Source organism: Balaenoptera ricei, chromosome 19 (assembly GCF_028023285.1).
Source record: "Balaenoptera ricei isolate mBalRic1 chromosome 19, mBalRic1.hap2, whole genome shotgun sequence".
NCBI classification, from domain to species: domain Eukaryota; kingdom Metazoa; phylum Chordata; class Mammalia; order Artiodactyla; family Balaenopteridae; genus Balaenoptera; species Balaenoptera ricei.
The window spans coordinates 57,455,310-57,468,436 of NC_082657.1; the positions used below are offsets into that span (position 1 = coordinate 57,455,310).

At 43.7% G+C, this 13,127-nt stretch overlaps 1 protein-coding gene across 2 annotated transcripts in view; it reads left to right on the plus strand.

Annotated features, from left to right (window-relative positions):
* Positions 1 to 13,127, plus strand: part of HSD17B2 (hydroxysteroid 17-beta dehydrogenase 2) — a 72,871-nt gene that overhangs the window by 52,651 nt on the left and 7,093 nt on the right. For both annotated transcript variants that reach the window (XM_059906320.1, XM_059906321.1), the window contains one exon: positions 12,909 to 13,046. In XM_059906320.1, coding sequence (XP_059762303.1) covers positions 12,909 to 13,046 — 138 coding nt within the window. The remainder of the gene's footprint in view (positions 1 to 12,908; positions 13,047 to 13,127) is intronic.

Here is a 13,127-nt window from a genome sequence, read left to right on the forward strand (position 1 = left end):
ACCTCTAAAACTTTTTCTACGCCAAGACGTTGAATGGACTTGTCACATATTTCCACTGGAGGAAAATGTTTGAGGGTTAAAATAAATCACACACCTCACTCCTATTCTCACCACTGGACATACAAAATCTTTTATACCCAGCCTTACTAGTTCCATTCCAGTATCTTACCATCGTCACCAAGTCAACATGTCTGAAGCTAAACTTTCTATCAGCCATTCAGCGCTTCCTCTCTTGACTTCCTTCTGTTCACTCCTAGTCTTTTAGGTTTCAGAGCTTTGAGCCTTCTTGGATTTGTTTCTCCCTGTGCCTTTCTCTCCTTTTCTCCCACCCAGTCAGTCACCAAGATGTATGGAGTCTTCCTTCATCACATCCAGCTTTGAATCCTTATGTTTCAAGGAAACTCTAGAAATAGGTTCATTTGCAGGACTCAGAAACCACCCAGGGAATTTTATAAAGTTGTTAAAACAATAGCATGAAAGCAGAACAGAATGGAAACGTATGTACTTGACAGGGCAGGTGTTTGTAAGAGGACAGGAGCCAAAGATCTTAAATCATGCTTATAGTTTCCCGCATTGATGAGGGGCAGAGGAGTTCAGCAGAATCCCTAGCACTTTGCTGATGAGTGTTTTGCGAAACAATGGAAAAGATTTTTGAGCAAGGGGATAAGAAGCTAGACTGTAACACAAGAATCAGAAAAGTCATGGCATGTGTAAAAGAGACTATATAACCAACCACCAACCCACAAAATTAACATCCAATGTGATGCCAACTTGATGATGTGTCTCTTGGCAAAGCTAATGTAACAGTAATTTTGGAAAACGTACTTATTTGGGAGTTCACCCTGGTCTTTTTCTCATTTTGAAGATGGAGGTATGGAGAGAGAGAGAGACAGCCAGTAAGTGTTCTCCAAAAGGAGTTCATGGTTGCCCTGACCCATCAGGTTGTCTTGAGTCTGGCACCTCGGCCACCCTCTGCATGACAAGAATTTCAATGATGTAGATTTATCATGGAAGTTTGCATCAGCCAGGAGGAGCTGAGCTGGAACCGCTGACTCTATTCAAGTTATCCACTGCTGCGTAGTAAATAACCCCAAAGAAAGTGTCTCAGGATACTGTGAGTAGGCAACCGGTTTGGTAGAATAGTGGTCTCTCAAATACATGCATGTCCTAAAACCTGGAACCTGGAATATGTGACCTTACCTGGCAAAAGGGACTTTGCAGGTATGATTGAGTTAAGGATCTGAAGGCAGAGATGATCCTAGATTATCTAGGTGGGTCTGATGCGGTTACAAGAATCCTTATAAGAGGGAGGCAGGAAGGTCAGACTCAAAGAGAGGTTGGAAGATGGAGGAAGGAGCCGTGAGCCAAAGAATGCAGGTAACTTTCAGAAGCTGGAAAATTCAGTGGGGATAAACTGCCTAGGTTTTGATCCTGTCTTTACCACTGACAATGGAGTGACCTAGGACCAAGTGCTGAACTTCTGAGTTGCAGCTTCTGCGTTTTACGATGGGGATAATAATGATCGTTTCTTCTTAGGCCCATGTTGAGATGAGATGAAATGACACGGTTTTAAGCATCAGCCTTGCACCTGGCACATGGTAGAGTTAGAGACCCAAAAGCCATCTGCCATGAAGAGGCTGGCTCTGTGTGCACCTGTGGCTTTTTATCCTGCCAACCGCTGGCATTGCCACCTGTGACTGTTCCATCCTGTTGCTCCCTGTCACGCACTGGCTCCTGGGCAAATAAGCCCAACAGGTCATTACTTCCACATTTGACCACATCTTCTCTGGGAGGATTTTCCACCCCCCTGTAATCATGTTTGTCATCCCTCCCACAGAAATAGAATAGCTCTTTAACCTAAATCCTGGCAAGGAAGTTTGATAAATATTTAACCAAGGATTGAAGGAAGTGGGAGATGACTCTTTGATTGATTGTACAAAGGGCACTTGAAAAATCTTTATGTTTGAGAGGTCTAAAAGTCTTTTCTGGCCAGTTTTCCTCTTAAGAAATTGCAGAGTAAATACCCATGTTATGTCATAAGCTGTGCTTGAATGAGAACAGCTGAAAGCAAACCTTATAAAACGACTAAGGCCTCAGGGATTTTGAGCCGGTTGTGCTTTGAATCGTGCTCTTGGATTACTAGCTGGGTGATCTGGGGCAAGTAGCCCCACTTGTCTGTGTCCATTTCATCTTCTGTCGTGATAGGGTGACACAGCTCCTGAGTCTAAGGCAGCATTTCTCAACCTGAACATTATCGATATCTGGGGGAGGCTAATTCTTTCTGTGGGGGGCTGTCCGATGCATTGTAGGATGTTTAGCAACATCTGTGTTCTTGACCCATTAGATGCAAGTAGCACCCAGTGCTGACCTTCAGATATTACCACGTGTCCACTGGGGTGGGGGTGGGGTGCAAAATCAGCCCCAGTTGAGAACTTCTGGTCTCAACTGTAGATCTAAATGCATTGTGGATTCTGAGTGTTTAGCACAGTTACTGGTACACAGAAAGTACCCTAGTAACAGGGACCTCTCTACTGAGAGACAGTAATGGTTGCCCATCACATCGAGCTATTTAAAATGCATGAAAATTACTTTACACCAAAGTAAGTGGCCTCAGAGAGTCTTACAAGTCTACAGATTTTAGGTATCTGGCAGATTTCACAGTTCCAAACTTGAGCCTGGTCTTACTTAGTCCGGAGAAGTTGACAATGGGATCATTCCTGGATTTTTTTTCTTGCCGAGGTAGCTGCCTTAAGGGAATCATCTGGCAAATCATTCAGCCAGTCTCAGCTGCTCAGTGACGTGAGAGAAAGCCAAAGCTGAGATTCGTTTCCTTAAAACTCTCACACTAGCCAGCGCTTAGCGTAGAGTAAGGGGGAGAGGGGAGAGCAAGATGGAGTGAACGTCTTCATGCTGAGTTGAATTAGATGCTTACACCCCTGAAGTCATTCAGTGCTAACGTGTGCAGGATGCAGATACTGATTCCTTTTTAGATCAAGCACACTCTAGCCCAGGATCATCCAGCTGGTAAGCAATGATCAGTGCTGGTAACTGGGTCTATTTAACTCCAAATTCTGTGTTCCTCTCACTTTTCCAGATTACCAAGCAAGAACACACCAGGGAAACGGGGGGCGGGGGGGAGGGCAAAAAAAACACAGACCCTAACGCTAGTACGTTTAAGCAATGATTAGGAAGTGTTAGCGATTTAGGGCTGTCTCCTACCCCAGTGCTTCAAACATTATGTGTATAGTGATCAGCTGGGGGTCTTGTTAAAATGCAGAATTTGACTGAGTTGGTCTGAGGGGGGCCTAAGATTCTGTATTTCTATAACTAGTTCGTAAGTGACTGCTACTGGTCCCTGGACAATTTTTTCAAACTTCAGATGCATTTGATTCACCAGGAGGGCTACTTAATAACGACTGCAGGAAATCAAAACTTCAATGAGATAATATTTCACACCCACTAGGATGGCTATAATCAAAAAACCAGAAAACAGCACTTGATGGCAAGGGTCTGGAGAAACTGGAACTCTCCTGAGTTGCTGGTGGGAACGTAAAATGGTGCAACCTCTGTGGAAAACACTTGGCAGTTCCTCAATAAATTAAACACAGAGTTACAACTCAGCAATTCTACTCCTAAGTGTATGCTCAAGAGAACAGAAAACAGGTGTTCCAACAAACACTTGTACATAGGTATTCATAGCATTATTTATAATAGCCAGAGATGGAAACAACCCAAATGTCCATCAACTGATGAATTAATAAACAAAATGTGGTCTATCCATACAATGGAATATTATTAATCCATAAAAAGGAGTGAGGCACTGATACTCTGAAGGGTGAATCTTGAAAAGATTGTGCTAAGTGACAGAAGCCAGACACAAAAGGCCATATCTTGGGACAATCCTATTTAGGTGAAATGTCCAAAACAGGCAAACCCATAGCGACAGAAAGCATATTAGTGGTTGTCAGGGGCTGGGGTATGGGGGTTCCTTTTGGGGCATTGAAAATACAGAACTGGATAGTGCTATTGGTTGTACAACATTGTAAACGTACTAAAAGCCACTGAATTGTACACCTTAAAAGGGTTAAATGGTGAATTTTATGTTTTATGTATTTTACCACAATAAGAAAAAAATTCTGCCCGATCCCCAGAATTTCTGATTCAGTGGGTCTGGAGTGAGACCTGAGGGCTTGCACTTCTAACAGATTCCCAGCTACTGCTGCTTCTCAATCACACTTTGAACAAGGTCTCAGACATTGGTTTTGATACCAAACAGTTGTCGAATCCCCAGAGATTGTCAAATTACAAGGGAACAATCAGATGCTATTAGTCTCCAATTTCTGCTAACCATGCCTAAAGTTTTTTTTTTTTTTTTTTTTTTTTTGGCCGCACCACGCGGCATGTGGAACTTCCCCAACCAGGGATCAAACCCACGCCCCCTGCAGTGGAAGCGCGGAATCTTAACCACCTGACCACCAGGTGGTGGTTACTTTTTTTCCTTTTTTTTTTTTTTTTGGCCACGCTGCATGGCTTGTGGGATCTTAGTTCCCCGACCAGGGATTGAACCCGGACCCTCGGCAGGGAAAGCTCAGAGTCCTAACCACTGGACCACCAGGGAATTCCCTGGACTTGGTTACTTGAGTTGAGTCCAGTTGACCTTGGAGGAGGCAGAAACCAGCTGGGAGCCCTCATTACTTTCTCCTGAGACAAGGTCATGGGTGTTCTGGCTTGGGAAGATATTAGAGAATGAGAAAGCTGCTGTGGGCATGGGACCCTGGTACCCCTATAAAAGTGTCCTGCACCTGGTTCCATATTGGAGAGAGGAGTTTCCCCAACACCAACAAGCAATGCTCAGATACCAGCAGGGTGTCCTACAATTCAACTCAATTCTGAAGCTCTCTACCTGGAGAGAGCATCAGATCCCACAGGTTAGGGCTCAGTCCTACAAGGCTGCCCCCCATCCCCACTTTGGATGCCAGTGGCAAGCCCAGGTTATCACCTGTGCTTCTGACTGATTCGCTATAGATCAGAGGTACCAACTACCCCCTCCTTGGGTTCGATTAATTTGCTAGAGCAGCTCACAGAACTCAGGAAACCTGCTTACTCACTGGATTACCGGTTTATTACAAAGGATATTAAAGGATACAAATCAACAGCCAGATGAAGAGATACACAGGGCAAGGCACAGGGAAAAGGTGTGATGCTACCACGCTCTCTGAACTCGCTACTCTCCCCGAATCTCCCTGCTCACCAACCTGGAAGCTCTCCCAACCCCCTCCTTTGGGGTTTTTATAGAGGCTTCATTATAGCATGTGATTGACTAAATCATTAGCCATTGGTGATTGATCTCAATCTTTCTCCCCTCCCCGGGGTCGGGGTAGGACTGAAAGTTCCAACCCTCTAATCACAAGATTGGATCCACTTGCAGCCAGCCCTCCACCCATTCTTAGGAGAGGTTCTCGTTGCCTCATTAACATAACAAAAGTCCTCATTAACCTTTGCCACTCTCATCACTTAGGAAATTCCCAGGGTTTTAGAAGCCCTGTGCCAGAAACAGCGACCATGACCAAATACGTATTTATTATAAATCAAAAAATCACACCTTACCTATACAGCCTCAGGCTGAAAAGCTGCAATATTTCTGCCCTGTGTTAATAGAGCACTCGCTTGGAAAGCCCTTTCTTTTCCATAATTCCTATATGGTCATATGTTAGCTTTAGGTCAGGAACAAGAGGATCTCCTGGTAGGTGTTGATCATTATGGCTAGGATGAGTGTTGTGAGGCCCTGTGTTACCTCAGGGGACATCAAGAACATCTGAATGCTAGAACCTTGGGAAATGTTACTAACTTGTTGCTTATGCCACACCAAAGGAGTCAGGCAAAGACCAGGACCGAGCCCCCCGAGGGGGGTGTGGGGAAAGGGCCTCACAATTCTGTAAGCTCCAGGATAGTAACTTCAAGTTTCCCTCCGTGTTAGCCACGGCCAACAGTATGCCATAAGGTCAAAACAAGGACCACCAGAAAGACAAGGACCACCAGAGTGATCAGAAACATGAGTGCTGAGTTTATTCTTGCCAGGGGACAGATTCACTGAGTAGTTCCCCGAGGCAGAAAAGCTGGGTGGGGGGGACTGGTATGTTCTAGAAGAGGGGGAGGATGCTGCCTTCATGGTAGCTGCACCGAGTAGGGCTAGATGATTTGCAGTTATGAAGGATGGAAAGAGTCCACAGGTCTGTACGTGGTTGGTTAAAACACGTCCCATTGTTGACTGGGTGTTCCATTAAGTCGCTGAATAACAAGGTCACCCCATATTCTGAGCCAGTTACCATCACTGGCTACTTAGAGTCGATTGGAGGGAACCCCAGCATTCAGTTTTGGTACCTCCTAAGTGAGTACTGCTCTAAGGGCAAAGTTTTGCCTTTGCATTAGCCACGTCCATCAGTGATGGGGGTGAGCGTGGAATGGAGTGAGGAAGAAGTATATTGTCACTTTAAATTCAGTTGCAGCCTTGGCAGAAAATGTTTCAAAAGCTCTAGCTTGCTTAGGGGGCGCTTCTCTTATGTTTTAATATTTCAAATTAGCCAGGCCTTGATTTTTGGGCCTCCCATGCCAAACTTCAATAAACTTAATTTTTTAGTTTTATTTACCAAAATGTTAGGAGACCTTATGACCTTGGTATGGCCAAAGACCTACATGGGAGCTAGGCAGTTCTCCTGACCTAAGCGTGTTTCTGTTTAAATTTAAATTTAAATTTTTTTTTAAATTTTTGGCTGCGTTGGGTCTTTGTTGCTGTGCACGGGCTTTCTCTAGTTGCGTCGAGCGGGGGCAACTCTTCGTGGCAGTGTGTAGGCTTCTCATTGCGGTGGCTTCTCTTGTTGCAGAGCACGGGCTCTAGGTGCGTGGGCTCAGTAGTTGTGGCTCACGGGCTCAGTAGTTGTGGCTCACGGGCTCTAGAGTGCAGGCTCAGTTGTTGTGGCGCGCGGGCTTAGTTGCTCCGCGGCACGTGGGATCTTCCCGGACCAGGGCTCGAACCCATGTCCCCTGCGTTGGCAGGCGGATTCTTAACCACTGCACCACCAGGGAAGCCACCTAAGCGTGTCTTAAAGGGAGTATGCATTTTTAAACTTTTTATTTGGAAATAATTATAGACTCACAGGAAGCTGCAAGGAAATGTACAGGGAAGTCCTGTTCGCCCTTCATCCAGACTCCCCTAATGACAACATTTTACATAACTACAGTACGATATCAAAGCCATTGGTACCATGCACAGAACTTATTCATATTTCACCAGTTATATCTGCACCCATTTATGTGTGTGTGTTTATAGGTCTGTGCAGTTTTGTCATATGTATAGCTTCCTGTAACTATGAACACAATCAAATACAGAATGTTTCCAGCACCATAATGATCCTGAGATACCCCTTTTATAGCCACATTCACATGCTCACCCCATCCCCAACTCCTGGCAACCACGAATCTGTTTCCATCTCTGTAATTTTCTTTCAAGAATATTATATAAATGGAATCATACAGTAATGCAACCTTTTGAAACCGGCTTTCGCTCAACATAATTTAAAGGAAATATATTTTGACCAAGGCATATGGAGCTCAAAAACAAACAAGCAAAACCGAACATATAAACAAAAAACGTTTCTTCCAGCATAGCACTAGAAAGTCTCTTTTAATTTCAGTCTCTTGAAACACAACATACCTTAGGCCCCACATCTGTGAGACTTGGATCAAGGATCAAACAGCACTGCCAGGTCACTATCCAACTTCTGAGATCACAACTTCTACAACCAAAACAGAGATCTCAGTTTTTCCAGAGCCCAAGCTGTATTAATATTTACATGTCCAGAGGACAGAAATAAATCGAAAAAAATCATAGATGTTCTCTAGAAGTGTTTAACAACCCTATCTGCCCATTGGAATCACCTGGGGGAGCTTTTAAAAATCCCAGTGCCTTGGCAAATAATAGGAAGGTCTAATAGGGAGCTTATTTTGTGCCAAACACTGTTCTAATATATTAATTCACTTAACTTTCATAACAACCCTGTGATACATGTATTATCATTATTCTTAATTTACAGATTAAAGAACAGGCACATAAACATAAACTGGTTTTCCTAACTTTAACTGCTTTTACTAATCAATGGCAGAGCTGGGATTTGAACACAGGCAGTGTTGGCTCCAGAACCTGGCTCTTAACTGCTGCCCTCTGCTAACCTCCCTTCCAGCTGGCCAAGCTCACCTCACCTTAAAAACCGTGAAGAAATGAGAATAGTCTAACCGCACAGATTGGGTTGAAACTTTGAACAAGTTGCTTTAACTTCTTTGGCCCTTCTCCCCAGTCAAAGGAAGGAATTGGATTTTGAACTCTTAAGATTTGGTGAAACTAAAAATCACTTAAATAAGAATCAGCTGGTCATACGTGACAAGATGGGAACCACAGTTGAATGTTTGATGCCAGATACTATACTGAAATTTCACCAGTTAAGCCTCAGAACTCTTCCTTTTAAGTGACAGGGCCAAACCTCAGACAGACTTAAGGGAGAAGGAGGTGATTAGCTCACCGACTGTTTGGAACCAAGTTCCGAGTCATCGTAACTCTCCCCCACCTCCACTCCCCGTTTCCGTCCTCAACCCCTACCTCCAGCTTTCTGAGCTCCCTTCTCGCTCCTCTGTTTCCCTTTGTTTCCCTTCTCCTGTGTGGGGGCAGAAATGGCCCCTGGGAGTGCCGGTGTTGCACCATTATCACACTTAAGTAGCCAGGAATAAACCATAAAAGCATCTCCCTTCCACGATCTAGGTCAGGACTCTGGCTCAGCTGAGGTCACGTGCCCAGCCCCAAGCCAATCTCCGGGTCCAGGGGATAGGATATTATGATCAGTCAGTCTGCCTCTCTGAATGAGGACAAACCGTTGACTGACAGCCTTCCTACAAAGACAGGGAGGTAAGGATGAGTGTTTCCCAAAAGGAAGTTATGTGAGCCAGACCAAAGCTTTTTTTTTTTTCATTTTGGCCACACCGCGCGCGGCATGTGAGATCTTAGTTCCCCCACCAGGAATGAAACCCGCGTCCACTGCATTGGACGGCCAGGGAAGTCCCAGACCAAAGCTTTAATAATCATGTAAGAATCATGATGATAATTGACATTAGCTATTCTAGGTATCTCTACTTCAATGCCTACATTCCCTGCCCCCAGTTTGATTGGGCTATAATTGGCATATAACATTGTCTTAGTTTCAGGTGTACCACATGATTTGCTACATGTATATGTTGCGAAATGATTACCACAATAAGCTTAGTTAACATCCATCACCTCACAGTTACAATTTTTTTTCTTGGGATAAGAGCTTTTAAGATTTAGTCTCTTGGACTTCCCTGGTGGTGCAATGGTTAAGAATCCGCCTGCCAATGCAGGGGACACGGGGTTCGAGCCCTGGCCCGGGAAGATCCCACATGCTGCGGAGCAACTAAGCCTGTGCGCTACAACTACTGAGCCTGCGCTCTAGAGCCCACGAGCCACAACTACTGAAGCCCATGCGCCTAGAGCCCGTGCTCTGCAACAAGAGAAGGCACCGCAATGAGAAGCCCATGCACCACAATAAAGAGCAGCCCCTGCTCGCTGCAACTAGAGAAAGCCCACGCACAGCAACGAAGACCCAACACAGTCAAAAATAAAAAATATAAATAAATTTATGAAAAAAAAATTTACTGTTAACAGCTTTCAAATATACAACACAGTATTGTTAACTATAGTCAGTATGTTGCACATTACATCCCCAGAATGTATTTATGTTATAACTGGAAGTTTGTACCTTTTGACCACCTTCATGCATTTCCCCAGCACCCCACCCCTCACCTCTGGTAATCACCAATCTGTTCTCTGTATCCATGAGTTAGCGTTTTTTTTGTGTGTGTTTTTTTTTAAGATTCCACATATAAGGGAGATCCCACGGTATTTGTCTTTCTCTGTCTGACTTATTTTACTTAGCATAATGCCCTCAAGGTCCATAGATATGTACCTAGGAAACCATCACCACAATCAAGATAGTAAACATGACCTTCATTCCCCAGACTTCCTTGTCCCCCATTCTAACCCATATACCCTGGCCCCCCAGCAGGTAACCACTGATCCATTCTATCACTATAGATTTGTTGGAATTTTCTAGAATTATAAATAAATGGAATTATACAATACATACTGTTTTTTTGTCCGGCTCTTTCTTTCACCATAATTATTTTGAGACTCATCCATGCTGTTGTGTGTATCAAGTTCATTCCTTCTAACAGCTGAGTTGTATTCCATTGTACGGCTGTATCACAGTTTATCAATTCAGCCAGTGGATGCTTCTTTGACCAAAGAAGGGGGAAATCTTTGCCAAACCTGGGACCCTTAATGTCATGGGCTCAGTCATCCTGGGTTCCCCATGAGGTCTCCTGGGTGCTCTGAACCCCTTCATAATCTCGTGTTTTCCAGTGAAAGGACACCAGGAACACACCCGTATTCATTTCTTAGGGCCGCCGTAACAAATTAGAGTGGCTTAAAACAACAGGAATCTATACTGTCACAGTTCTGGCGGCCAGAAGTTCTGAAATCAAAGTGCTGGCAGGGCCACCTCCCTCTGAAGGCTGTAAGGGAGAATGCCTCCTTGCCTGTCCCAGCTTCTGTAGCCCCAGGCATTCCTAGGCTTGTGGCAGCATCACTCAAATCTCTGTCTCCATCTTGACATGGTCTGCTCCCTTGTTTCTCTGTTTCTTCTCTTTCTCTGTCTCTTACAAGGACAGCCATCATTGGATTTAGGACCCATCCTAATCCAGGATGGTCTCATCTTGAGATTTGTACCTTAATTACATCTGCAGAGAACCTTATTCCAAACAAGGTCACACCACTTTTCTGGCTTCCTTTGCTTCTGCCTTCCATAGCTCATCCCTCACAGCTGGTCCAATGAGACGCAGTTTAAGGCTCAATCTCTCTCAGCTTCTAAAAGAAATGTGATTCAAGTGGAATAAAGAGCGTCTGCCCCCAGCCCTAGCTAGCCCTCCTAGAATAAGTCCTTTCTCACACCCTCTTTTTTTTAACCCCCAATTTATTATTTTACAGTTCTACAGGCCAGAAGTCTGAAATGAGTCTCACTGGGCTAAAACCAATGTTTTGGCAGGCCTGAATTCCTTCTGGAGGCTCTACGAGCAAATCCATTTCCTTGTCTTTTCTAGGTTCTAGAGGCTGCCTGCATTCTTGGTTCATGGTCCCATTTCTCTGTCTTTAAAGCAGCAACATCAGGCCATCTCTCTCATTCCAATGCCCTTCTCTCCTCTCTTTCACTTATAAGGACCCTTGTGATTACATTGGACCCACCTGGATAATCCAGGCTAAGCTCATGATCTCAAGGTTGATTAGCAACCTCAGTTCCCCTTTTTCCATATAATCTAACATATTCATAGGTTCCAGAGACATCTCTGGACATCTTTGAGGGACCATTATTCTGCCTACCATACCTCTCTTTCCTATTTTCCACTTTCTCTGTATTCCTAGTGATTTCCTCAGATCTAGCTTTTAGGTAACAAATTCTCAACTGTGTTTGAACTACCATCTAATTTGTCTACTGAATTTTTTCTTTTAAGTTTAGTTGATTTACAATATTGTGTTAGTTTCAGGTGTACAGCAAAGTAGTTCATATATATATTTCAGATTTTTCACTATAGGTTATTACAAGATATTGAATATAGTTCTCTGTGCTATACACTAAATCCTTGTTGCTTATCTAGTTTATGTATAGTAGCTTGTAACTGTTAATCCCATACTTCTAATTTATTCTCCCCCCGCTTTCCCCTTTGATAACCATAAGTTTGTTTTCTATGTCTGTGAGTCTGTTTCTGTTTTGTATAACGATTCATTTGTAGTATTTTTTAGATCCAACATATAAGTGATATCATATAATTTTGTCTTTGACTTACTTCACTAATAGTCTCAGGTCCATCCATACTGCTGCAAATGGCAATATTTCATTATTTTTTATGGCTGAGTACTATTCCATTTCATATATATGGTATATATATATATATACCACAGCTTCTTAAGCCAACTGTCTGTTGATGGGCACTTGGGTTGTTTCCATGTCTTGGCTATTGTAAATAGTGCTACTATGAACATTGGGGTGTATGATGCATCTTTTCAAATTAGAGTTTTCATCTTTTCTGGATACATATGCAGGAGTGGGATACCTGGATCATATGGTAGCTCTTTTTTTAGTTTTTAAAGTAATCTCCATACTGTTTTCTATAGTGGCTGCACCAATTTATATTCCCATCAACAGTGTAATAGGGTTCCCTTTTTGCCACACTCTCTCCAGCATTTATTATTTATAGACTTTTTGATGACAGCCATTCTGACTGCTCATACCCTCTTACAGAGATGCCCCATGGTTCCCTATGGCGTGTGTTACTCCTTGTTGCAACAAGTATTAAACCCAATTTGTTCAACTACAAGCTCTGTAATGGAGAGAACAGTGCCCACTCTGCCCCCACTTCCCCAAAGATATGTCCATCCAGAACCTCAGAATGTAGGTTGGCCAAACTGGAAGGTCAGAGGCTGGGGCAGATGCTCTTTACCCCACCTAAATCACATTTAGCTTAGAAGCTGGGAGAGATTGAGCCTTATACTTGGTTTGCCATTGGACCAGCTGTGATGAAGCAGGCATGGAAAGCAAAAGCAAAGGAAGCCAGACAATGATGTGACCAAGAATATGCGTTCACCTGCATACAGAGGGCCTTTGTCTTCCTTTCTCTGCCTTAGTCACCACTGATACCAGTTCCTGGCATGAAGTAGGTGCCATTTAAATACTTAGTGGATGAACAAATGAAAACATCAGACCTGATTTTTTTTTCTCCCATTATTCCCATAGGAGGGGTTCCAATGGAGAAGATGGCAGCCTATAGCTCATCCAAGGCAGCTCTGACCATGTTTTCAGCAGTCATGAGACAAGAGCTATCCAAATGGGGAGTTAAAGTCTCTGTTATCCAGCCCGGAGGCTTCCGAACAAGTAGGTGTCTGAGCCCAAGAGCCCTGCAATATTCATTCTGGAAGGGATGCTGAAGGTTCTTTGTTTTGACAGAGTTCAAGC